Here is a 24,502-nt window from a genome sequence, read left to right on the forward strand (position 1 = left end):
CTCCTGGGAACGCCTCAAGAATCGACAGGGTTTACGTGTCCCAATACAGAGGCTTCACTGCGAGCAGTGTTGAACATATCCCTGTAACTTTCAGCGACCACTACATGGTAATAGCAGAATTTCAACCCCCTCACAAGGAAAAAAGAACAAAATTCGTCAACAGAAATTTCCCACTGTATAAATTTAATCAGAACTTAACGAAAGATGAAGAATTCAACAAAGAAGTACAAAATATAATATCAGACGTAGAAAAAATAGTCAATCCAATAATAGCCTGGGAAACTTTCAAAAGAAAAATTAAAAACGCAGCCATAAAAATTAGCACTAAAAGAAAACACCAGCAAAACCAAGAAAGAGAGACAGATCTAAAGAAACTATCCAGCCTGTACTACATGGATCGGACCAAACCAGAAGTTAAACAAGAAATAAATCTAATTAGAGAAAAAATTAAGGCGCAACAACTTCAGGAAATAGAAGGAGCATGGCTCCGCTCCCGGTTAAGAACCATAGAAAATGATGAGGGCAAAACATCCACAGCTTGGATTTTCGAAAAAAGGAATTATGAAAGAAAGAGAATAGAATGTTTACACTACGATGGGAAAATCATTCAAGAAGATGCGGAACTACTGCATGCTATTCACGAATACTTCGCAACACTGTTTTCGGAAAAACAAAGCGAGGAACGGGACAGAAACAAATTCCTCCCATTCATACCTAAGATATCCCAGAAAGAGGCGGAAGAATTTGACATCCCGATAACAGCAGCAGAATTCAGGCAAACAGTAAGGCATTTACCAGACAAGAAATCCCCAGGAGAAGACGGTCTTACAAACGAATTCTACAAGCACTACTTCCAAAAATTCGAGCATTTATTTATGAGAATGACCCAAGAAATATACCAAACACAAATAAAACCAGACAGATTCAGCACAGGGTACATCACACTTATCCCGAAAACTTCAGACACAGAAAAATTAAAAGACATAAAGCAATGGAGAGGGATAACACTTTTAAACACCGATTACAAGATCATCTCAAAAATCCTATCCAATAGAATCCAGAAGTACCTACAGAAATTAATATCTCCCGCACAGACTTGTGCAATTAAGGGCAGAAATATAGCAGACACAATTACTCATTTAAGATCAGTATACGAGTACTACAGTCTGACTGACAAACCCTGTGTCCTACTAGGCTTGGATATAGAAAAGGCGTTTGACACCATAAGCCACGTATATATATTCAAAGTTGTAGAGGAAATGGGATTTGGCCCAAAATTTAGGAACTGGCTGCAAACTTTCTACGAGAATGCAGAAAGTCAAGTAATCGTGAACAGGAAGCTATCCGCATCTTTTAAAATGAAATGCTCAGTGAGACAGGGAGACCCCCTATCTATGGCCCTCTTTGTCCTTGCACTAGAACCAGTCATCAGAGCGATCAACTCCAACAAAGAAATCAAGGGAACAAACATTCACGGGGAGAGCCAAGCAAAAATATTGGCATATGCTGACGACATCACATTAACCCTAGAGACGGAAACATCCATTGAAGAGTCAATGAAATTACTAGACGCCTTTGCAAGAGCTTCTGCCCTGAAAGTAAACCTGAATAAATCTCATTGCATGCTAATAGGAAAATGGGAAAAGAACCCTGAGATTCCTCAAGGCATAAGAACTCAGGAATACTTACCGGTTCTGGGAGTTAAAATAGGCGGCCCAGAAACGTATGAAAAACAGTGGAAAGAACTCCACGCAGCTGTTGCGTGGAAAATAAATACTATGCGCCCAAGACAACTATCTGTAAGAGGAAAAGCGCGAATATGTAATATATATTTATCCTCTCGCATCTGGTACAAAGTGAACAACATCCCGTACCATGGGCAATGGGCAGACAAGATCCACAGGCTGTGCGCCACCTACATCTGGGGCTCTCGGTACGAACCGATGAGGAGAACAACGCTCTTTCACGAATTAGAAGCAGGAGGTCTAGGTCTAATTAATATCCACTTAAAAACAGTTATCAACAGAGCGAAGACGGCAGAAACAGCAAACACCAAGTCATACCACGGATATGCAATAGCATTTCTACAGAAATGCCTTCCACACAGAATAATCAGCACAATGCCAGAGATTCACGGAAGAGTTCCCAGAATGTTTACAGAGATGGCGGAGGGATACGTATTTGTAACAGATCGCATCAACACTGAAACCTTAATAAGTCAAAAAACAAAAGCAACATACTACAAACTAAGCAGAACAACCATTCCCATACCACAACATAGAGAATTAAGAAGAGGACAAATCACACTCAGTCCGGTATTAAACAATATCTTCAAGCTCCCAATACATCCAAAGTATAAAACCTTCTTCTTTAAAGTACACCATGCCTGCCTACCAACCAAGATGTGGATAGTGGCTAAAGGTATACCCCTTGAAGGGCATGCAACATGTCAGTTTTGCCAGGAACCGGAGACACTATACCACCTAATGTTATATTGCAAGGAAGCAGAAGTAACTTGGAAAGCCGTTAAAAGATGGCTTCCAGAAATCAAAGTAATCAATGAAGAAATGTTATTCTGGCTAAAAGGAAAACATATAAACAGGGTGCAAACAATTGTTCTAATCCTAACGATGTACGCAATTTGGGCTCACAGATGCGACCAAGCGTATGGAAGGGAAGACAGTCCCGGAACAATATCGAAATTACATCACTACATCCAGGAGGAGATCACCAATTCGGTCCAGTCCAGAAGAATGACTACAGAAGAATGGACACACTTAACCTCCAACCTTACATCAGATGAACCCTCCAACCAACAACAGAACGACACCTTCATCACTCCTAGTAGAAATGGGGCAAATTGGAAGTAAATTCGGAAGGATACTAACTCTCCACTTCCACCAGAGGAAACAGCACCTGAGTCACTTGGAACAGACACTTGGAACAGATCTCCTACCGCAGGGAAAAAAAAGTGCTCTCCTACTTCATTGCATGCAAATGTTATTTCGCTGTACAGATGTATATATGATTTATCTTGTAGAATATATAGATTGGTAAATATATAATAAGTGTGATATATAATTATATATGGTATGTAAATAGAATTAACTGTATATTTAAAAAAAAAAAAAAAAAAAAGCTGAATTATACCTCAATTGATGTAATAGAGAAAATAATGTGTCTGTAACTAAAAGATGAGATTCCCTGTTTATAAGTAAATGAAGTTAAGGCATTTTAAGAGAACAGTAATGTAACAACTACATTATAACATGATGATATAATATAAAATGAAACTTCTATTGAAGTAATGGTATAACAAATGTATATATTGTATATAGAATTCATTATGATGTAAATAATTGCAAAAGTTTATAATAAAGTTGTTTAAAAAAAAAAAAAAAAAAAAAAAAAAAAAAAAGTAGCTCAGTCAGTATAGACGAAGTCCTTTGGTCGAAAAGACCTGGGTTCGATTCATGTTAGGAACCTTTATCTGATCTCTTTCGACTAAAGGTGAGTTAGCCGGTGTCATACTGCTGGGATAGATGGTTTTTTTCACCCGGAAACTCGTTTTTTTTTTTTTTTTTTTTTTTTTTTTTTTTTTTTTTTTTTTTTTTGCCTCAGAATAGGCAAACCGGCTCGTGAACACACACACGGATCTACAGTCAAAAATGCATACTTAAAATCCCTCATTGGAGAGCTCAGCCGGTCCTAAGGGAAAATTGGCGGAATTTCACACGGCGACAACAACAACAATAACGTATTGTCTTTGGGCGGAAAGAACTGATTAGAATCTTGTCTCGATGGACTTTCTGATAACTGAGGGTGTGTCAATTTGGACTCAGTTGGAGGATGTGGACTTTTTTTTATATAATCCTGAGATTTTTCTGTTTTTATTTCTAAATATACATATGCATTTAACTTTAGCATTAAAATAATCGGTGAAGCTGAGCATAGCAATGCCATTAAAAAGAAATTTTCATAGTTTTTATACTTAACCCCTCCCACTACCCCCACAAATGATGCATATGTCAGAATAGTTGTTACCATAAAAGGTAAGGCTCGAATTTAAATCTTGCTTCTGAGATTTGTACTGGATATTTATAGTAAATTTCAGATATATTAATTGGTTAGAAAAGACATTTTTTAAAGAGATTCAGTTCTGTAAATGGTGATTCACACTATATACAAACAGTATTTATTATTTCGAGAAAAAACTTGCTTTCATAACACACACGTAAATTCCAGTTTATCATGACAGATTTTTCATCCCACAAAACTGGCATATCGGCTACAAGAATATGCAATTTGCATAGAACGCTGACCACATAGCCTCATTTGCTTCCGTGTAAATTCATAACTAACTAATTAATAACAGTGGTGGGGGATAAGAAGGGGACATCACTATATTGACTTACGGGAACTTCGTAAACGTTGCGGTCAGAATAAAGATACTTGAAGAAATAATGGTTGGTGAAACTTTTGAAAGCAGTCAAAGGTTTCACCTTTGACTGCTTACCATTTGAGGTCTAGTTTAAGGTAAGAATTACTGTTTTGAAATACGGTACTCTTTAATTCGAATTGAAATCATAATTCTGTTGAGGAGAGAAAATATTTAATCGAATAATAACAATGCACTGTTCATCGAGGATACCTTCTTTTGCCCTTGATGACGCAATCGTCTATTTCAAGTATGTAATAATTTTCGGATAGATGCGATGTAATGTTACCATGGCAACATGTTTTCAGGTTGTCGAGAACAACAGGTGAGCTGAACGTAGCTCAGTTGGCAGACGCTTGCCACTGCTTATAACTGAACTGAAATTTCACCGGAATTGTCTAGCTTTAATTGAAAAAAAAAAAAAAAAAAAACCAGAAATGGGTAATATTTTAGCAGTGAGTGTGTGCGTGAATAAGTTTAGCGCGTGGTTTTTTTTTTTTTTTAAGGGATGAAAAATCCATCTCACTTCCCGGCGAACTTGACTTCAGTCGAAAGGCTCGTATAAAGATTTCATACCTCCTACACCAGATATGAACTCAACTCTTCCTTTTCAATCAAATGCATTGTCGATATAATACGCCCACAAATACGAGACCCTTCGACACTTCTACGCATATCAAAAGGAGAATCCATTCCAATAATAGGGTAATCAATCCGTATTGTGGGATGAGTTGTTTATTATTACAAGTCGGAAAATGAACTTCTCTTTTATGATCATTGTAGTTCTTAAAGTGGTAACTATTTTGCTTGTGGAAAATTTTACGTATAAAGCACGTGATTTCGCGTGTTGGTGACCAATTCCTACATCGCCTTATTTCTTTCTCCCCTTCAACATGAATTGACTCTTTTTGGCGTTCTGCAATAGTATACCTGTTAGCTAAGGAGACTCCACGCTCGAGAAGGGGACGTGCTCTGCATTGCAGGATACTGGAGTAATTTGGTGTGAAGTCACCTGCTTTGTATATATTAGCGTGGTCGGATTTACGCAACCCACACCTCAAGGTCCTAACAACTAGCTTAGTCGTGAATAGTTTACGTGCCGATTTTCTTTGATCACGGTAACGAAATAACCATATATTCATATCTGGCTTGTTATTAATAATTTATTCGTTTTTTACTGTAAATATATTTAAATATCTTCACATTGCTTCTGTTATCACCCTTATAAAAAGTTGTGCTTTATCCTCTCTGCATCATAGTCATTAATTAAGATTTGTATATCTGCAAATAGTTGATATACTTGTATTACCATGTTGTATCTCTGTAAATATCTGCTGGTGAGTGGATAGCTTACCTTACTTTCTAACCAACAGTTAAGAGATTCAAGTTACATTAAAGGCATGGATGTTTTTTCCCTCGGCGGTGTATGACCACTTCTTTGCATTATACTAGACAAATTATATTATTGCTGCAATCCTTTACCCAAGGGTAAGCAAAAAAAAAAAAAAAAAAGTTTGCACGCGAAGCGTCTTCACGATTCGGCTACTTATATAATAGAGACTCTTGACTTCATATCAATTGACTCATTGTCCAATAATGCACTGCACATGTCCTTTGGGACGTGTATATTGCTATGCATTATGGAAAGGATAATTGCCAAGATGATTTCGAATTATTGAGTCTCATCAGGTAACTATACCCATGGAGATGCTAAAGTTAAATCAATGCGTGTCACATTTTCCATATGCAAACAAAATAATAATAATAAAAGTGTACACTGCTTGGAAAGAAGTCAACGGACATGGGCAAGGCGTATCATGCCATGCAGCGAATCACGTGTTTGTAGCCGCTATAATTTGGAAGAATATGATGCACTTCCTGACATATTTCATGCCTTCCAGAGGCACTATATAGAGATGACAGTTATTCTCCAGACTACTCCTTCTGGAATATTAATCCCCCCCCCCCGCGCATATCCGAGCAGCGTTGGACTGTACTTTTACGACAGCCGAAATAACAGCTGCCTTCAAGCAATACCTAGCTAAGAAAGCCTAGTCCAGACGGACTGGAGGCAGAATTTTATTGTGAGGCATGGGACTTTATACTCCATGTTCTCCTGGAACTTTATACCTTCCATACCACTGGAAACGTTCTAGGCGAGTTCGTGGAATGCCATACGGTTTTCATCCCTAAGACAAACAGGGATTTCTCCCTGATCAAAAACTAGCGACCGATTAGTCTCTCCAACACAGACTACAAGATCATCTCTTAAGTCATCAACAATAGACTCAAAGTAGAGATGAGATACATCATCAATAGAACCCATGTATGTGGCATCCCAGGCCGATCGATAGAATTTAATCTGTTCCTCATCGATCTGTTCCGTCTGGTATCCATCAAGAAACTCCCAATGGCATTGCTTTTAATTTAACTCAACCAAACGTTTGACAGCTTGACACACATTCCTGTTTTATATTCTCCAAGAAGTCGGGGTCAGCAGGGACATTCTTTCCATTCTCTGGGGAAGATACAATAGCTCTACTTGCCTCCAAATGAACGTATGTTTATCCGACCCCATTACCATTCGAAAAGAAGTCAAACAAGGTTGTCGTCTCGACCCCATTCTTTTTACTCTGGTCATTGAGCCTTTCCGCAGTCAACAACTCTCCTACTATTAGAGGAATACCACTTCTGCTCACTGCAGAGGAATCCAAAATAACAGCCTATGCAGATGGTGTGGTGGTCACCCTTAGGGACTACGACTCCATCAAGCTTCAAGATCCTAGAGAGATTTTAAGTGTTTGGACTACAACCAGATCCCGACAAAACGCAACTCAAGATATATGGAATTTGGGACTCCATTTTGGAACTCCAATCCTAAATTTGGAATTTAATTTAGGCTTTTATTTTTGTAGACAGAAGACGTCTTAAGCTTGCGCGGCAATAAATGAGCTTTGCGTTGTGTATCGAAGGCCGATGCTTGCTCGTCTAATCAAAGCTACCATGGCTTGCTCGTTTGTAGGAGCTTCCAGTCCTCGCAGCAGCAGCACTGTGATTTCATGCGCGCGCATAGCCATTTCACGTCGTCTCACTCTGTTGCTTAAACACGGGTCATACGCAGTCAACGTAGCTCTGGCCAACCTTTCTTTGGAAAATTAAGTTACAACCAAATTTTTATGACGATGTTATTGACCAGTTCATAAAGAAGAACCGTAGGGCAGAATTTGTATTCAAGTAGCTAAATTGAAAAAGAACATTATTTGTAAAATAAATGTTGTATGATTAAATGTACATAAATTTCTAAATATATAGTTTTAAATGGTCAGTAATTCATTATTCCGTTAATCAGACTGTAATCACACCTCTCACTCCCTGAATGATAACAAGAGCAAGCGTGAATTTTAAGACCAGCATTCGCCCCTGTATGTGATGCATTTGAGAGTAATAAAGATTATTTACACCACACAGCCAACTTTCATTCTGTTCTGATACGCTGTGCATGAGGAAATAATGTAACTGGTATCGCTCCGTGAAGCATGTCACGTGAATCACCAGCGTTAGTGATTCGCTAGAGCTCTTTTTTTGATTTTCCCTGCGTCACTATGCCAGAACCTTTTTCATTTGGGAACAACATTTGGTAGCCCTACTGCGTGGCGGTTTTGTTTCCGTCAGGGCGAGGTTTGAATGCCCTATGCTTTAGTCCGTTTAGGATTCTACCATCCCAACTGTCTCGTCATTTAAAATCAGTATAATAAAAAAAATGGTACACCAAGAATGGTGCATCTATATATAATTTTAAAAAAATCTGCTGTCGAAAAATGAATGTCTTTTGGACTCATAAATATGAAACAAATTGATCTAATAAGGATTTCAAGAGGTTAAGGTTTTGATTATTTTCAGCCATTTAAGTCTTTTAAGGTAAGAACATTTTACCATATTCTGTTATCAATAAGATAGTTTCGTTGATATTTTACTCTTTACAATGATACATTACAAAGTAATATTTTTGTTACCGTACTTACACGATAAATTCCTAATTCTGTGAGAAGTGTGGGTATAATTTCTTTACGGCGCTTCGTTATTCACTATTCATAAAAACAAAAACCTGATGCAGCAGACGAAAATGAGCGCATATCGCGGAGCAGTTCAAAGCTGCGTGTATAGACTCGGACATTTTATTTCTCGTGGTTTTTGTTTCAGTTTAGAAATGCCACCGCTTTCCTTCTGAGACTTTAAAGCACGTTCATCCAAATGGACGGTTAAAAGACCGTGTATGGAATACAAAATTTCTAAATAGCATATATTTGTGCTGAAATTTTCATAACCATGGTGTCCTGTGATTTGTTCTATTACGATTTTAGGTATATTGAAAGCCAGTCAGCCATCTTTCCACAGTGGGGCTGCTATTTGTGGCTGAGAGGAAACTGATGACGTTGTTTCTGGCGCGTACTAGGAAAGACCAGTAATACCAACCGCTGCTAGCGTTTTTTTTTTTTCCCAGTAGATTAAATTCTGAACCGGTTTGAAGTTCCTTTTGCTTCGGGGCGGCGTTAACGCGCCTGATGTGCCCATATACAGATTCCGAACGGCTAATACTTCGTCAGTTCCATTTTTGAAAAAATGGAGCTGACGAAGGATTCTCCAACGTTCAAAATTTCGAAGTTATCCGTGAAAAAAAAGGAAACATCCCTCAGAAATTTTTGAATTTTCAAAATGTTGCTAATCGCTGTAGTATTACAAATCAGCCGAAAAACTTTGCTTTCTTGCATTTATGAAGTGATCGAAATTTAAAAACTGCACTCTTTCTAGAGCTTTTAGGGTTTTAGCGTTTAGAAGAAAATAAATTTTTTTTTTCTTTTCTTTCAGTGGATAGGCATTTAGAGAAGAAACTGTTACCGAGTTCCTGACGCCCATTTAATAGGACGGGGGGGGGGGGGGGAGAGGAGCTAAGAATCGCAAGGCAACATACAGTGAATGCTCATAATGAAGAATGAGAAGAAGAAAATTTACTAGACAGAGAGAGAGAAAAAATGGTAATGTAAAGTAGATTATTGAAACTATGAATGTGAGAATGTGTTCAAGATAGGGAAATTTAGAACTAAAAGAACAACCACAAAAAGGATGTAGGAATTTTAAAAGTTAGCAAAATCAAGTGGAAGAGAAGTGGCAATTACTGCAATGGAACTAGAATCTATAGTGGAGAACCGAAAGAACAAAATGGTATGGGTTTGTTACTAAGAAAAGGTTGGGGAAAGCAAGTAAAACAATGGAAACAGTGTTGGTTGGAGAGGAGAGAAAGTGTAAAGAAACTGCATGATTTGGACTAGGTAGAAAGAATGCAATAGGAGAAAGACTCAATAGTTTTTGTAAAGAACATGGTTTTATAGTTGGTAACACTTGCTGAAGAACCAAAAGAAAGATTCTGTTTTGAAAATCATCAGGTGTTCAATAATACCAGATTGCTTACTGCATTTCAATACTAGTATGTAGACAATGAAAGTTTTTAGCTACTCAGGAGCTGAAATAGTGACAATTCACAAAATACCTAACTATTCATTCTACAACACTGAGGGTGCTGATTTCCTTGAATTTCCAATTTCAGTAGTGGTGAGATTTGGCACATAGATATCTATTCCCCATGTTCAGTTATTGTAAAATGTGGAAGAAAAAAAATGTATAGTAAGGAAGAGAAGATGAAATATTAAACTACTAAAGACATATAATGATAATAAGCTAATGCCTTATTCCATTATAGGGAGTAGGCAAGGCCTTTAAACCCTGTATATAGCTTTCAGAGACTGTGAAGTCTCCACCACTAGCCAATCAGAGATAGCTAGCCCATGTCTATCACCAATTATAAGCAGCGACCAATAAAGAGACCAGCAAACAAGTGCTGCCATCTCTTGGTACCTAACCCTCACAGGATATGTTACTGTATGAAATAATGTGGGTTCTGTGGTTGGTTTTCTTGAGCTTACAGGATGAAAAAACCTGAATTTGAGGGAGAAAAAACTTGCTTGCCAGAGATAAACTAACTCAGGAACTGGTCAAAGAAAGGCTTAGAAAAAGTTCCTCCAGTCGGCAACTATAGTTGAACAACTGAAGTCTATCTTTGGGTGACCTAGCATAGAGGATGCAAGCACAACTTCCACTGAGCTACATAGGCTATAAACATTTGTTTCTTTTTTAAAATAAATATTAAAGAAATTGCATGTTTAAGATAGTGAGAAAGACTGGATGTAGTATAAAGGAAATAATCAAAAGAATAGTCAAAATATTAGGATTTACAAGATTAGTCATAGTTACAAATGAGAACTGATTTAAAAGAAAAACCAAATGAAGCAACAAAAAACAAGACTATAGAGACCAACAAAGGAAAACTGGATATAAGGAATGCCAAATAGCTCACAAAGCTTACCCAATAATTCTTGCATGTAACATTGACCTCAAAACAAAAGTGATAAGAGACAAAAAAGGAAAATTACTTTCTGGTAATGAAGAAGGAATATCTTAACTTAAAAAAAAAAAAAAAAAAAAAAAAAAAAAAATCAGCTAATGCCATTTTATTCCCGTATACGGGAGTAGGCGAGGCCATTTAGCCCTATCTAACTTTTGGAGACTGAGTGGGCAGTTCAATCTCCACTGGTACCCAATCAGACAGATGGCCCAGGCTATCACTAATTAAGCGGTACGCAGTGAAGAGAGACGGCTCAAATGTGCCGCCATCTCGTGGTTCCTAATCCTAACACAATATATTTAATGTCTGTAATAATGTGGGTTCTATGGTCGATTTTCTTGAGTTTACAGGAGGAAAAACCTGCTTGCCCGTGCCAGAGATCGACTAACTCGGGAACCGGTCGAAAAAAGGCTTAGAAAAATTTTCTCTAGTCGCCGACTAGACTCGAAACCAAGTCTTCCTTCGTGCGGCCAAGCGCGGTGGTGTGCAAACGCCACATCCGCTGAGCTACACAGGCTATCTTAACTTATAAGGGAGAAAATATGAATATTGAAATTATCAAACTAGAACATGAAGTTGAAAATGACTTGCACTGGAGTTACTGGATGAAGAAATTAAAAGAGCAGTTAATTAATTACCTAACTGGAAATTATAGGGAGATGTGACATTATATAATAAAAGACCTCCAAGGAGTCGGGGACTCGCCGAGGGAGACTACGTATCACTCACATCACCTGCTGTACATCTTGAATTCATATTTGCACTTTCCACTTCCAAAGGCAAGCCATTTCAATTATTCACAGTTGTGAGAGAAAAACCTAACTCGCTTTCTTGATTGCATTCATTTTCAACTTCTATGAATGCCTCTTATACTCTCCCTTCCATAAAGCAAAAAATTCCATCTATTGGTATCACCCTTTCAGATGTTTGTAGGTCTTAATCACATCAGCACTCTTTCTCCTGTTTGCAAGGATCTGTAGTCTACAAATTTTCAATCTGTCCTTATAATGTATGTTCCACAGTCCTGATATCATCTTTAACATTCTCCTTTGCACTCTCTTCTGTATCTGCAACGTCAGAAAGCAGGAGACCAGATCTGTGAAGGACCTCCTTTTGCTGCAATGACTGCAGCCATCCTATCGGGCATACTTTCCACAATAGTGATTAATGGAAATTTTGGATTATTTGTCCTGTATGCATATAATGAGGTCCTGGACTGTTGTTGGGCGGATGTCCCTTGATCTCACTCAATGCTCCAGTTCATCCTATAGATGTTCACTAGGGTTGAGATCAAGGCTCTATGGAGGCCAGTCAAGTGTGGTAATGTTTATGTCAACAGACCACACAATTACAGCAGCAACCTTATGACTCGGTGCATTGTCTTGCTGGAAGATACAACGGTCAGTTTTGTAGAAATCCTACAAAGTAGGAAGCATTGCATTGTCCAGAATGTTGAGATACCTCTTGGAGTTCAATGTTTGTGGCACCACAGTGGTCAGAAGGCCACATCAGGAAAAACAGGACCATCCATCATACTGCCACTTCCAAATTTCATAGTTGGGATTATGCACTATGGTAAGAGATGTTTACCAGGCATCTCTCAGTAGAGATTTTAGCATAATTTTTTGTTCCATAAAACAGCTCTCCAAGTGTCCATGTTCCAATATACAATACATGCTCTTTTGGACAACTAAAGATGAATCTGCATGTTGGTTTGGGTAATATGAGGCTTGCATTTTGCTGTCCTACCATGGAAGTCCATGTCGTGAACCTCGGTTCTGAAAGATTTTGTGCAGATTCGTATTCCAGTTGATGCTTGGAACTCCATATTCAACTTGTTGGCTGACAGATAGTGGTTTTTACATATTTTGCTTTGTAGTATCCTACAGTCACGTTCTGTGAGTGTGATGGTTATCGACTGTAGGTAGCACTTTCAGTTGACTTCCTGTACTTCTGTCTCAGTATGGTATCACTGATTGTTGACCTGGGATGACCTAATTTGTCAACAGTTTGCTAAACAGATAGGCCTGCAACATGGCATCTTATCACAATGCCTTTTGTTAAACTCCATCAATTCCCTTATCACAGCCATTTCACCTGGACATGGTTGCACTGAGTTGGGGACATCATATTCTTCCAATTTATCCTATTCTCTTTAAGTGTTAAGCATTTTCCTGTTCTGGCTTCACTGGTCTTCCTTTCTCTCTCCCTTCGGTCTATATCTATCCACATCTTTTGGTAGCCAATATCTTTCCATCCTTTTCTCCTCCATTTTATACCAGCGACAAGCATATGTCTCGTTACATGGCATGATGCACCTTACCAATTGGGATGGCCATTTACTTCTTTCCAAGTAGTATCTTGCCTGCATTTTCCACTCTGGACACTTGATTAAAAAGTTCAGAAAAATATGCGCTGTTGCACTTGAACATATCAAATCATGTTTTGACAGTCTGACATAGAAGGCTGCTCAGCAAATTGCTATCCTGTGGTCTCTCTTCCACTTAGATAGCAAATTTTCTTTTGTCATTCACTGTGTCACGGTGAATGGATTTCCCTTTTCTTTCAGTGTCGAAGTGCTTCCAAGGCTTCATTTGACATTTTGGTATAGAAGCCTGCTCAGCAAATTGCATGTCAAATGAAGCCTTGCGGCATTTCTGTATTGCTTGCTTTTCACTTTTTTAATTGGTGAGCCAGTTTACTCTCACATCATTCACTGCTTGTAATGATGGCTGGTCCATAGGCCTGATTCATCAGCTATGCCGGTCCCGAGGCCTGGATAAAATAGGGGAGGATTGAGATGGTGCCATACCTCCTCATAAAAAGGACTTGTGGCCATTGATTGTATCATCATATGAAATAAATTTTTAAAAAAATGATGGTTGGTGTTTCCTCTTCAGATTTCTTCTACCAATGTAGTCTGCAAGGCTCTGTTATGTTGCCTGTACTTTTCTCTTATAAATAATGATGCCGTGCTGATCTCAAACTATATAGGTTTTGATGGTGGTAGTACACTTCATTTCTCTTATTCATATGATGTATATTGCTGTTCTCAGACATCCCAGTTATATCCTTTTCCATCCTCCTGTGTCATGATTTTGTGAAGGAAAGAATTGCTTTTTTTTTTTTAACATTGAAGCAACTGGCAACGAGCTTTCTCTTTTGTTTTTCATTTTTGCGAATCAGTTGCCATAGCACTCAACTGCCACATACTTTATTGTAGCCCAATTCTGTAGTGGTTTGGTTGATTCATGCCAATTTGTTGTTCAGTTTCAATGCTAGTGATTAGATATTTTCTAATTTAATTGCTGAACTTTTTGCTCGTTGGGTTTTTGGCCATTCACTTCATTATCAATCATTAATACCAGAGGTCATCCCATTTAGCACTTTATTAAGTCAAAAAACACAAGTCTGAGAATGGCTGGATATAGAATTGTTTAAAGTGCAGGAAACTTCATTCAGGTTGTGATCTGAGTTACCAAGAAAAGCGACATCCACATATTTTGGAAGAAGAGCTTGTTAGGAAGAAGTCAAGGATGTTTGCAGTGAGTGCCAAATAGTAATTTTAATAGTTTGTGATCTTTTTCCTGATTTAGATTAACAATATTCAAAATAAATTGAGGTCTATTATGGTGGACTTCAGTCTATGCTTACTTAATGACTTAAAATGTAGTTTTTTTAACCATTAGTCTAACTTGATTCTACCACTAGCAGGCTTAGTTGGATCAGGAAGGTTCATGGATCTGTAACTGTAAAAGTCCAACTCTTATCATACTCACTCACATTTTCTAGTTTATATGAAAATACAAAAATTGTTTATTCGTAAAAACGACATCCATTAATGAATTATGGCCCATTCTGGATTATTCTTAGGGAAGGCAAAAATAATTCCCAGTTACATTTATTTTCACAATGCCTCGTGGATCAGTAGTATCTTTTGGTATTATCATTCATATTGAAAATTGGATCCATTTGGTCTTCACAAATGGACCGATCACTAGGAAAGGATAACAGTAAAAGTGAACATGTGACTTAATGATGTGGAATACTACTTAGCATGTCTAATTGGCCAAGCTGATAATGGTTCTGTTCACAGCCAACTAACAGATGAGTTGAATCATACCCTAATCATACCAGGCAGTAAAGTGACTTGAATAAGTTCCCTGTTTGGTCTGGAGAGCAGGATTTACAATCATTTGCAAGTGGGATTGATGTAAAGACTTCCATCATGTTCATTTGGAGGCAGGTGTGATTTCATGTTTTTACTAATAGAAATTTAATTTAATAGAAAAATTTGCCATTGTTACTTAATCCATTGATTCAGCAACCTGATGTGATACTAGAACCATTTACTAGATAGAGCTATGTACAAAGGCTTCTTTCACACCATTACTTTAATATTGATAACAATACTTATGTAAATAACACACATTTCCAACTATACTGATAAAGTTATATTAGGGACATTAGCATAGTTGTTTAGATGCTTCATGTAGATGAGTAGCAAATCTCCTGAGGATTTTTTGTTTAATATACTTTATTTTTTCCCCTATTAGGCAGGAAGAACAAATGAAACCTCTTAGTGAGCTGAATCCTATGCTAGTGAGTTCTGCTACAAATGGAGTACTTTCTCCTAGTGAGATTTATAAATATGAAGAAAAGAGGTTAGAAACATTCAAAAACTGGCCTGCACAATCAAAGGTTAGCTACAAAACGTTAGCCAAAGCAGGACTTTATTATTCAAACAAAGGTGATGAAGTGACCTGTTTTAGTTGTAGGGGTCATATTAGTGGATGGCAACATGGTGAGCAAGCAATGAGAAAACATAGAGAATTATTCCCAGATTGTGATTTTGTAAACAATAGGTCAAACAATATTCATATCTTAAATTTAAAATCTAGTGAATCTGAACCATCTCTCAGTGTTTCTTCCATAGAAAATACGGAGTTTAAAAATTGTAATGGAAGATCATTAGAAAATGAATTAGGAAGTGAATTACATGATGAGACAACAACTGTGAAGAAAAGTGTACACCAAGAACAAAACATGAAAAATTCTGTAACACCAATAGTAAATGGTCATGAAACGCTAGCAAAGGAAGTAATGGGACAACTCACAGATTCTGATTTTATAAGACTCCAAAATACAGAAGAAAGATTACGGACGTTTTATCCTTCTTGGCCAGTATCCTTTCTAGTTCCTTGTCACCTTGCAAATGCTGGATTTTTTTATCTTCAGAGCAGTGATAGAGTGCAGTGTGCATTTTGTCGTGGTATTCTTAGTCATTGGGAACCGGGTGATAATCCTTTAGTGGAACATTTACGTCATTTTCCTTGCTGTCCATTTCTTTTGAAAAAAAATGGTTCACATTCGGGAAGAAGAGATGTTGATGTTTGTGGACGATATGAAAATACTTTCAAAAGCTCCACTCTTCAGAAGAGTGGCTGTAAACTGTTGGAGGGATCAGTACAACATAAAGAACTTGAAGAATTGGGAATTAATCTTCATATTGGTCCAAAGCATCCTGAACAGGCCACAGAAGCAGCAAGATTAAGGTCTTTTGAATCATGGTCCTATAATTCATCAGTTCGAAAAGAAGATTTGGCAAATGCAGGATTCTTCTATGTGGGTAAGTTGCTTTATAAATGTACTGAAAGGGGGGGAGAGAGAGAGAATTTCCTATATTAATATATATGTGTAAAATATATATTTGCTCAAAAAAACATTTTGATTTTTTGAGCAAATTTTACTTTGTTAAGTAAAATTATATTATACATTTTGTGATGGAATGTTATTCTTTCCAGTTTCAGTGATCTTATTTTACTATTTCAAGGTCAGCTGTGATTTCAAGGCTTCATAAATACAACTTAGGTCTACTAACCTCAAAAAAATTTTGCTTGTTCAAAGTATTGGTCTACTTTATATAAATATTCTTATGGGTGGCATTTTTAAAAAACTAAATTATGAAGACAAAACAAAAGTAATACATTCTTTAATTCACTATATGTTATATGTAATTATACAGAAATATGCTTTCCTTTGATGTGGGTTTAAAATGAACACAACAACACAACTCATCATAATGAAGGGTGAATTTATATAAATTATCCATAAAAAATAATTTAATAGAAAAGACACAAAAAATTCACAAACAAGAATGCAGTTAGTGCAGATCCAGACTCGCTTTTCAGATGTACTTAGTCACATTATTCGTTCTTTGACTTCTCTTTGCAAGATAATTGTATTTTTTTAATAACAGCATTTTCATTATGTAAAATGTTAACAGTGAGCTGTGAAAATAAGCTTAGGACAAAACTAATTAGAATTGCTCTTACTTAGGGGTTAAGGTGTTGGAAGAATAAGATGTAATCAAATACTGTAATATGGCTATACATTGTGCCAATTTTAATTTGTGTTTATTTCAGTGGTTTATTTTGTATTATGAGAAAAGCAGATTTTTTTTTTTAATAATAGATTGTCTAGCATATGTTTTGTACCGTATATATGTGGAAGGTTAATATTGAACTAAATGAATGCATTAATTTCATTATAAAATTTATTTATTGAAATTGATAACTAATTTAATTTAAGCATATTCACAAAATGAAAAACTTAAAAAGGTAAAGACGGTAAAGCACTTTAACTATAACAAGTAATGGTGGTTTATTTATTTTTTTCTTGCTTCATGACCGACTGAAATGAAAACCAGAAGTGTGATGCATAGTAGAGCATGCATGGAGTGAAAAGAACATAATAATATTGCTGTGAGAGAAATGAGTGGGATTTTTAGAACTCAATAACTGATGTTTATGAAACATTTAACATAGAAAAATATTAAAAGCTATCAATTGTTAGGACAATGGCAACAGGCAATTGTTGGAGGGAGGAGATACATCAGGCTTAGTTTTTAATGATTTTTTTTTTTTACACATAGAAAAAGTTCTGAACCTTAAAGGAGATAAAAAAAAAAAAAAAAAAATAGAAGAAAGTGAAGATAATTAGTTTACATTATCACTTAGAGAAAACTGGCAACTAAAATTGCAATTGTAATTTTCAAATTAAGGATTTCAGATCTAGAACTTTTATTTCTAACTCTGGAAATAAAACTTTAATAAATTCACTGTCAGCCATCCATAATCAAATAACTTGACAGTTATTTGTCTCTGATAACTTGCCTGTGGGTGAGTGGATTTCCAGAGCCCTGGCTGTGACTGTTACCTCTGATTGCCAAGCACTGAATTAATTAATCATAAAAGAAGGTAGAAAGAAGTGTTTTGTCTTGGATTAGATAGTTCTTGCCATGCTTATGAAAAGGACTGGACAAGTTGGGTTATATATTAACTGGAAAGATTTTCGAATTGGGTGTTTGAAGAGGAAAGAATAGATAAAAATGAGAGAAAAGCTATTTAGGTGGGGGTTGGGGGTTGGAAATGACTACATCCTTTTCTTCACAGCAGCCTCTGACTCCTGGGAATAAATGGAAGATGTCATGTGCTCCCTGTAACTTAGGTACTAACTAGCTTAACAAAATTCTTGAAAGTTTTGACTAGAAGTTTTGCTGTTTGAAGACAGTTTTTATAATATGATGCTCCTTTCCCCTTAATTAAAGTTACAGGCACACGCTTGGCTGCATAGATAGGATATCCACTCTTCGGTAGGCTGCGGTTTGAATCGCACCGTGAACAAGGATGTTTGTGAATGTCTTTAGGTGTAGATGAATTTCATTGCTTGTTTCTGTAGGTGATGATGATGACACTGCTTATTGGAGGCTTGAAGAAGATTTAAAAAAAGTTGTTGGTCTCTAGAGGAGATTTTCCAGAAAAGTTAAAAATAAATAACCTTAGCCTACTGATAGCATGAATATTCTATATATTTCTAACCTTTTGTTTCTGTTCCTGGACACTATAGGGCAAAAGGGTATGGTTCTCTTCACCATTCTCTCTCTTCTCAAATTCTGTTGACTTCTTACCATGCCTCCTTTTCTTCTATAATAAATTTAGTTTAATCTTTTATCCAAGTGTAAGTAAACAAAGTTTGCACCTGAAGTATCTTCAGGACTGAGGCAACTTGTGGTAAAGGTGGACCAAGCTCTCATCATTCCTTGTCTCAGTATCTTCCATAATGCAAAGCACATCTTGCAGACATGTATAATGATATGCATTAAGGGAAGGACCACTACCCAGATCGGTTTCGATCTTTATCGAGGTGAGGTCTCGTCAGTAGGAGCCAGACCCAGAAGTGGTCTGGCTCCTACTGACGAGAATTATGTCAAGTCATTAACTTTGACATAATTAGATATTCAACGTCGTATTATATTGGTGGGATTAGACTAGAAGAAACTGATGAAGCTAGGGATCTTGGAGTGTTAATAGGTAGGAAGTTGAAGTTCAGTGATCATGTGGCAAAGATTGCAAATACAACTCAAAATATAATTGCAATGCTGAAACGAACGTTCACATGTAAAGATAAGGATGTTATTTTGCCTCATTACCAGGCCTTGATAAGACCTCACTTGAACTATTGTGCATAGGTCTGGGCTCCTGGTTTCTGTTGTGATTCTGATATATTGGAGAGAGAGAGAGTGCAGAGGAGAATGTTAAAAATGATATCAGGCCTGTGGAATACTGATTGTGAAGACAGATTGAGAATTTGTAGACTGCAGACACTAGCAAACAGGAGAAAGAGGGGAGATATGATTGAGACTTACATACATCTGAAAGGTTCATACAGGATTTCAATTGATAGAATTTTTCAATTATGGAGGGTGGGGAAAGGACAAGAGGGCATCCTTGGAAGCTGAGAATGAAGGCTATTAAGAAGGGGGAGTCTCTCAGAGGGTGTGTGTGATTGGAATGGATTGCCATTGGATGTTGAGTGCAAGCAGTGTGAATGAATTCAAGAATAAATATGATGGCTGGTGCATAGTATGTGGCCTCTCTCTCGCTGAGGCTCTGACTCCCTTGAGGTCTCTCTTAATAAATTTATCAACATACAAAATGAAATAAAAAAGTTGATATAAGCTGTGTGTGTGTGGTTATGGTTTTTAAAAAAATAAATCATGTTTTTCATTCCCACTGAGCTACACAGGAGCCTGTGATTGAACTGTCCCCCTCAATTGCCAAAAGTTGGATAGGACTAAATGACCTTGCCTACTCCTTATAAGGAAGATAGCAAATATGTTTTTTGCAGACAGAACATTATTTTCTGAGAGTGAAATTTTTTGCTCCGAACCAGAACAGTTTACCAGAGTGGAAGAAATATTTGTTCTAGTAAATCAAAAAAGATTAATTCTTTGGATATTTATTTCAATCCCAACCCTAGGATTTATATTTCAACAGCTTATATAAATGTTAAACAGGAAGAATATCTAGCTGAAAGTTACATTCTTACATTCTACACAAAATAGCATGAATGCCATCAAGAATGCTGGTTATGATGCTTCCTAGATCTTTTCATGTGAATTAACCTGTCAGTTCCTCTCCCACCCACCCCTTTTTTTTTTTTTAAAAATCATTATTACTTTGAACTACTGACTGATTTTTTTTTTCATATACTTTATGAATTCTCATTTAGAAGAAATATCTAATAGTTCATTTTCCTTTATAAAGGAAAGTCAAGTTTTGAAGGTTAGTAATACTAATAGCATGGAAGTACCTATGACTGACCTTCAAATGATTTATTCAAAGCTCTGACACAAGTCAAAGCACTTTTATGTAAAGGTTTTGAATTTATAAATGTTTAAAAATTAGTTTTAAGGTAAACTTTTGTCTTTTTTTATTTGTAGAATTGAAATAGTAATGAGCTATAGGGAGTAGCAGGATATTCTGGCTTACTATAGAGTTTTTATTTTTTTAATCACTTTTAAAAATAAGGTCAGTTCATTTGTGACATACTGTATTTGCCCAATAAAGATCTTAACATCTTGTTTTAAACTTCATGTCGTACTTGATACGTTGCACTTAACTGGCTATGGCTGGCTTGAAAAAGATATAATGAATTTAAGTTAATGAATTTACCAGGAAAACATTTGCATGTTTTCCTGGTTAAAGTAATAATGATCTAATTTATAAATTTGCTATACAACTACCATTGCAATGGTTGAATTTTACATGAAGCATAAGTTTTCTTTGTAGTTCAGTCCACTTCAGATTAATTCTTCCAGGTAACGTCTTCAGTTATCACAGGGGCTGATATGAGTGCATAGGAGATGTTTCAATGTCCTACAGTTAATGCGGTAGATTAGAAACTTTTAGTAAATCCTCCATTAAGGTGTACAAGCTTTCTGTTTCCACTTGATTACCACATCTAAAAACATATACATCCGAAAGGTTATTATGCATAGTCTAAAACAGTTGTTTATATGTTATGCATGCAAACTATCACTCTAGATCTGTTCTTGTTATATTTGGTACTGGGCATATTGTTTTCCTTGTTTGAGTAATGCTCTCAATTGAAGTTTAAGATACATCCTAAAAATATGGATTTGTTGCCATCTGTTTTGTTTCAAAGTGATTATAATTAAGAAATTTTTCTAAAATTTAATTTAGGCATTGGTGACCATACAAAATGCTTCTACTGTGGAGGAGGCCTACGTCAGTGGGAATCTGGTGATGATCCATGGGTAGAACATGCAAGGTGGTTTAAGAATTGTGCTTTTGTCCAGTTATCAAAGGGTACTGATTTTATCAGAGAATGTGTTCAGAGGTACCCACCAGAAAATTCAATGGTATGCTTTAGTCTTTTCTGTATGTAAACATATTTAATATTACTAAAATACAGTGGCACTTGTTTCTACAATTAACTGTAGGAACAATCCATTTATTGTTTTCTATTATAAGGTTGTTTATGAATTTCGTAACTGGTCTTCAAATGATTCTCAAATTTTGTCACTTAATGCAATGCACCACATGTATTTCAGGAGTCCTATATTGCTGATGTTGACTCCAAAAATGTTGGTTTAATGGCTCCTGTGTAATGCTGCAGTTTTCTACCATGTGAAAGGAGTCCAATGTGTATTTGCGAGCTCTGACTTGTCTTATGCAGGACTTGTTATGAGTTTTGAAAGCCCTTTTGTTTTTTGCATATGATGTGTGTGTGTGTGTGTGTGTGTGTGTGTGTGTGTGAGAGAGAGATTCTCACCCTACTGTAACTGTCTGCTCTTCCTTTTTGAAGAGCATTATGGAAGTGCTTGCGACAATGAAAAAAGTAACATGGAAGAGCTTAGGCAAATGTTAATACAAATGAAGAGTCAGATTGAACATATGGAGGAAGAAAGTGGTTGAATTTTACATTCAACATTATATGAAAGAGGTTAATGGGAAGAAGCAAGTGTCTAAAGATGTAAATAATATGGTTAATAGGAAGAAATGAGCATCTAAAGATGATAGGATGGATTTGTATGGTGATTCAATCATTAAAGGTATGGAAAATAGTTCCACTGCATAAAGGTGGTTCCAAGACTGCTGTTGTAAATTACCGACCGATTAGCATATCAGGAATCATTGTCAAGGTCTTAGAGAAAATAGTCAAGAGGAAAATACAAGATTGGATAGAAGAAAATGGGATACTGTATCGGGGACAGCATGGTTTTGTGAAGGGTAGGTCATGCCTCAGTAACTTGCTCACGTATTATAACACAGTGACGGCTGAACTGGATAAGGGTAATGGGTTTACGGTGATTCTACTGGACCTTGCTAAGGCCTTTGACAGGATACCACATGGAATTCTAATCAGTAAATTGCAGCATATTGGAATGGACATAGGGTTGGTGAGATGGATAGGAGGGTGGTTGACGGAGAGATATCAGAGAGTGGTTTACTCAGGAGTAGAGTCCACAAGACGGCCTGTGACTAGTGGTGTGCCACAAGGATCTGTTCTTGGACCACTGCTGTTTAATTTGTTCATAAATGATATAGGAAATGATCTGAGAGAAACAGTTCATTTGTTTGCGGATGATGCGAAGTTGGGTAGGGCAATAGTGAATGCAGATGACGTCAAAATTTTGCAGGATGATTTGGATAGATTGGAGGTCTGGGCTAAGGAGAATGGATGTCAGTTTAATGTGGCAAAATGTAAGGTTATGCATTTTGGGGTGAAAAGATTGGCGGCAGTTTACTGCATTGGTGGAACCCTGCTCCAGGAAATTGATGAGGCACGAGATTTAGGAGTGTTGGTAGATAAGGAATTGAAATTTAGGGGACACATTGCAAAAGTGACCAAAACAGCTCATCAAATCACTTGGTTGCTGAATAATACGTTGACAAGCAGGTTATTGTTCCTCTCTATCGAGCCTTGATAAGACCCCATCTAGACTACTGTGCTCAGATTTGGTCACCTAGGTTTCTTCTTGATGGGGAGGAGGTGGAGAGGATCCAGAGGCGAGTGACCAAGATGATAGCAGGTCTGTGGAATGAACCGTATGAGAACAGGTTGAGAATTTGTGGGTTGCAAAAATTGGTTGATAGGCGGAGGAGGGGAGATATGATTGAGACATTCAAATTACTGAAGGGTTTCTATAAAATTAATTCAGAAGATATTTTTGAGAACAGGGCCGGTTGTGGGAGGACTAGGGGACATCCATGGAAACTGGGCAAAAGTGTGGTTAGTAAAGGTGTTAGAGCTGGGTTCTTTACTTTTAGAGTAGTGAATGAGTGGAATGCGCTCCCTGAGTCTGTAGTGGATGCTGTGACAGTGAATGAGTTTAAGGCGAGGTATGATAGATACTGTATGAATGTCAAATAGTTGTGATGAATATGATTTGGGGCCTCCCTCGATGAGTCTAATGACTCCCTGGAGTTGCCCGTAATAATAGTAATAATAAAAATAATAAGCAATTAAAAACTTACATTAATATACTTAGTCATATATATATATATATATATATATATATATATATATATATATATATGACTATGTGTGTGTGTATAAAAATTTAACTGCATCTTTAAAATCATGAAAAGATATGAAATTTTGTATAAAAAGGGAGCTAGACAGGGAGATGCCATTTCACCTAAATTATTTACCGCAGTGCTAGAAGAAATTTTTAAAAACGAAGATTGTAAAAATAGAGAAATTATAAGTAAATGGAAAAGAACTAAATTACCTATGATTTGTTGATGTTTTTCTTTTAGGAAATTTTGCCAAAGAACTTCAACAAATGATCACTGAATTGAATGCAGAAAGTCAAAAGAAAGGATTAAATATAAACAATGACAAAACAAAAATAATCTGTAATAAATACTCATATAAATGTAACACTAGGAAATTGAAATAGTGTAATGAAGGCTGTCTGCTGCATTATTGTAATATCTTTATTCTATTTAGTAGTGTAATATCTTTTTTTCTTGTAACCTTTCTCACTTATTCTACTGCCTACTGTATTTATCCACCTTCTGTATTTACTAGTCATATGCCTATGAACACTGGAAAATTTATTTGTAAGACTGCACCACCAGTATTATTTATATCGGCAGAAGACTTAATAATACGTCCGGTAGATCTCTCCTTCTCTTATTAGCATGAGTTCCTTCAACAAAGTTTATATTAACAGTCGTGGTTTCTTAAGTACTTAAACTGTGCTTTTATTGCCTTAGTTGTTTCCTGCTCAC

The 24,502-nt window shown here is 36.6% G+C and overlaps 1 protein-coding gene across 3 annotated transcripts in view; it reads left to right on the forward strand.

Annotated features, from left to right (window-relative positions):
* Positions 1-24,502, forward strand: part of LOC150099322 (putative inhibitor of apoptosis) — a 122,533-nt gene that overhangs the window by 63,140 nt on the left and 34,891 nt on the right. For 2 of the 3 annotated variants that reach the window (XM_090404472.1, XM_090404471.1), the window contains exons 3-4: positions 15,452-16,524; positions 21,443-21,621. In XM_090404472.1, coding sequence (XP_090260598.1) covers positions 15,452-16,524; positions 21,443-21,621 — 1,252 coding nt within the window. Of the gene's footprint in view, positions 1-8,047; positions 8,357-15,451; positions 16,525-21,442; positions 21,622-24,502 lie in introns of those variants that run through there. The other variant, XM_090404473.1, reaches the window with a different exon arrangement.

This window comes from Typopeltis vanoorti, chromosome 14 (assembly GCF_054136105.1).
Source record: "Typopeltis vanoorti isolate ZY-2024b chromosome 14, IOZ_Tvanoo_1.0, whole genome shotgun sequence".
Lineage (NCBI taxonomy): Eukaryota > Metazoa > Arthropoda > Arachnida > Uropygi > Thelyphonidae > Typopeltis > Typopeltis vanoorti.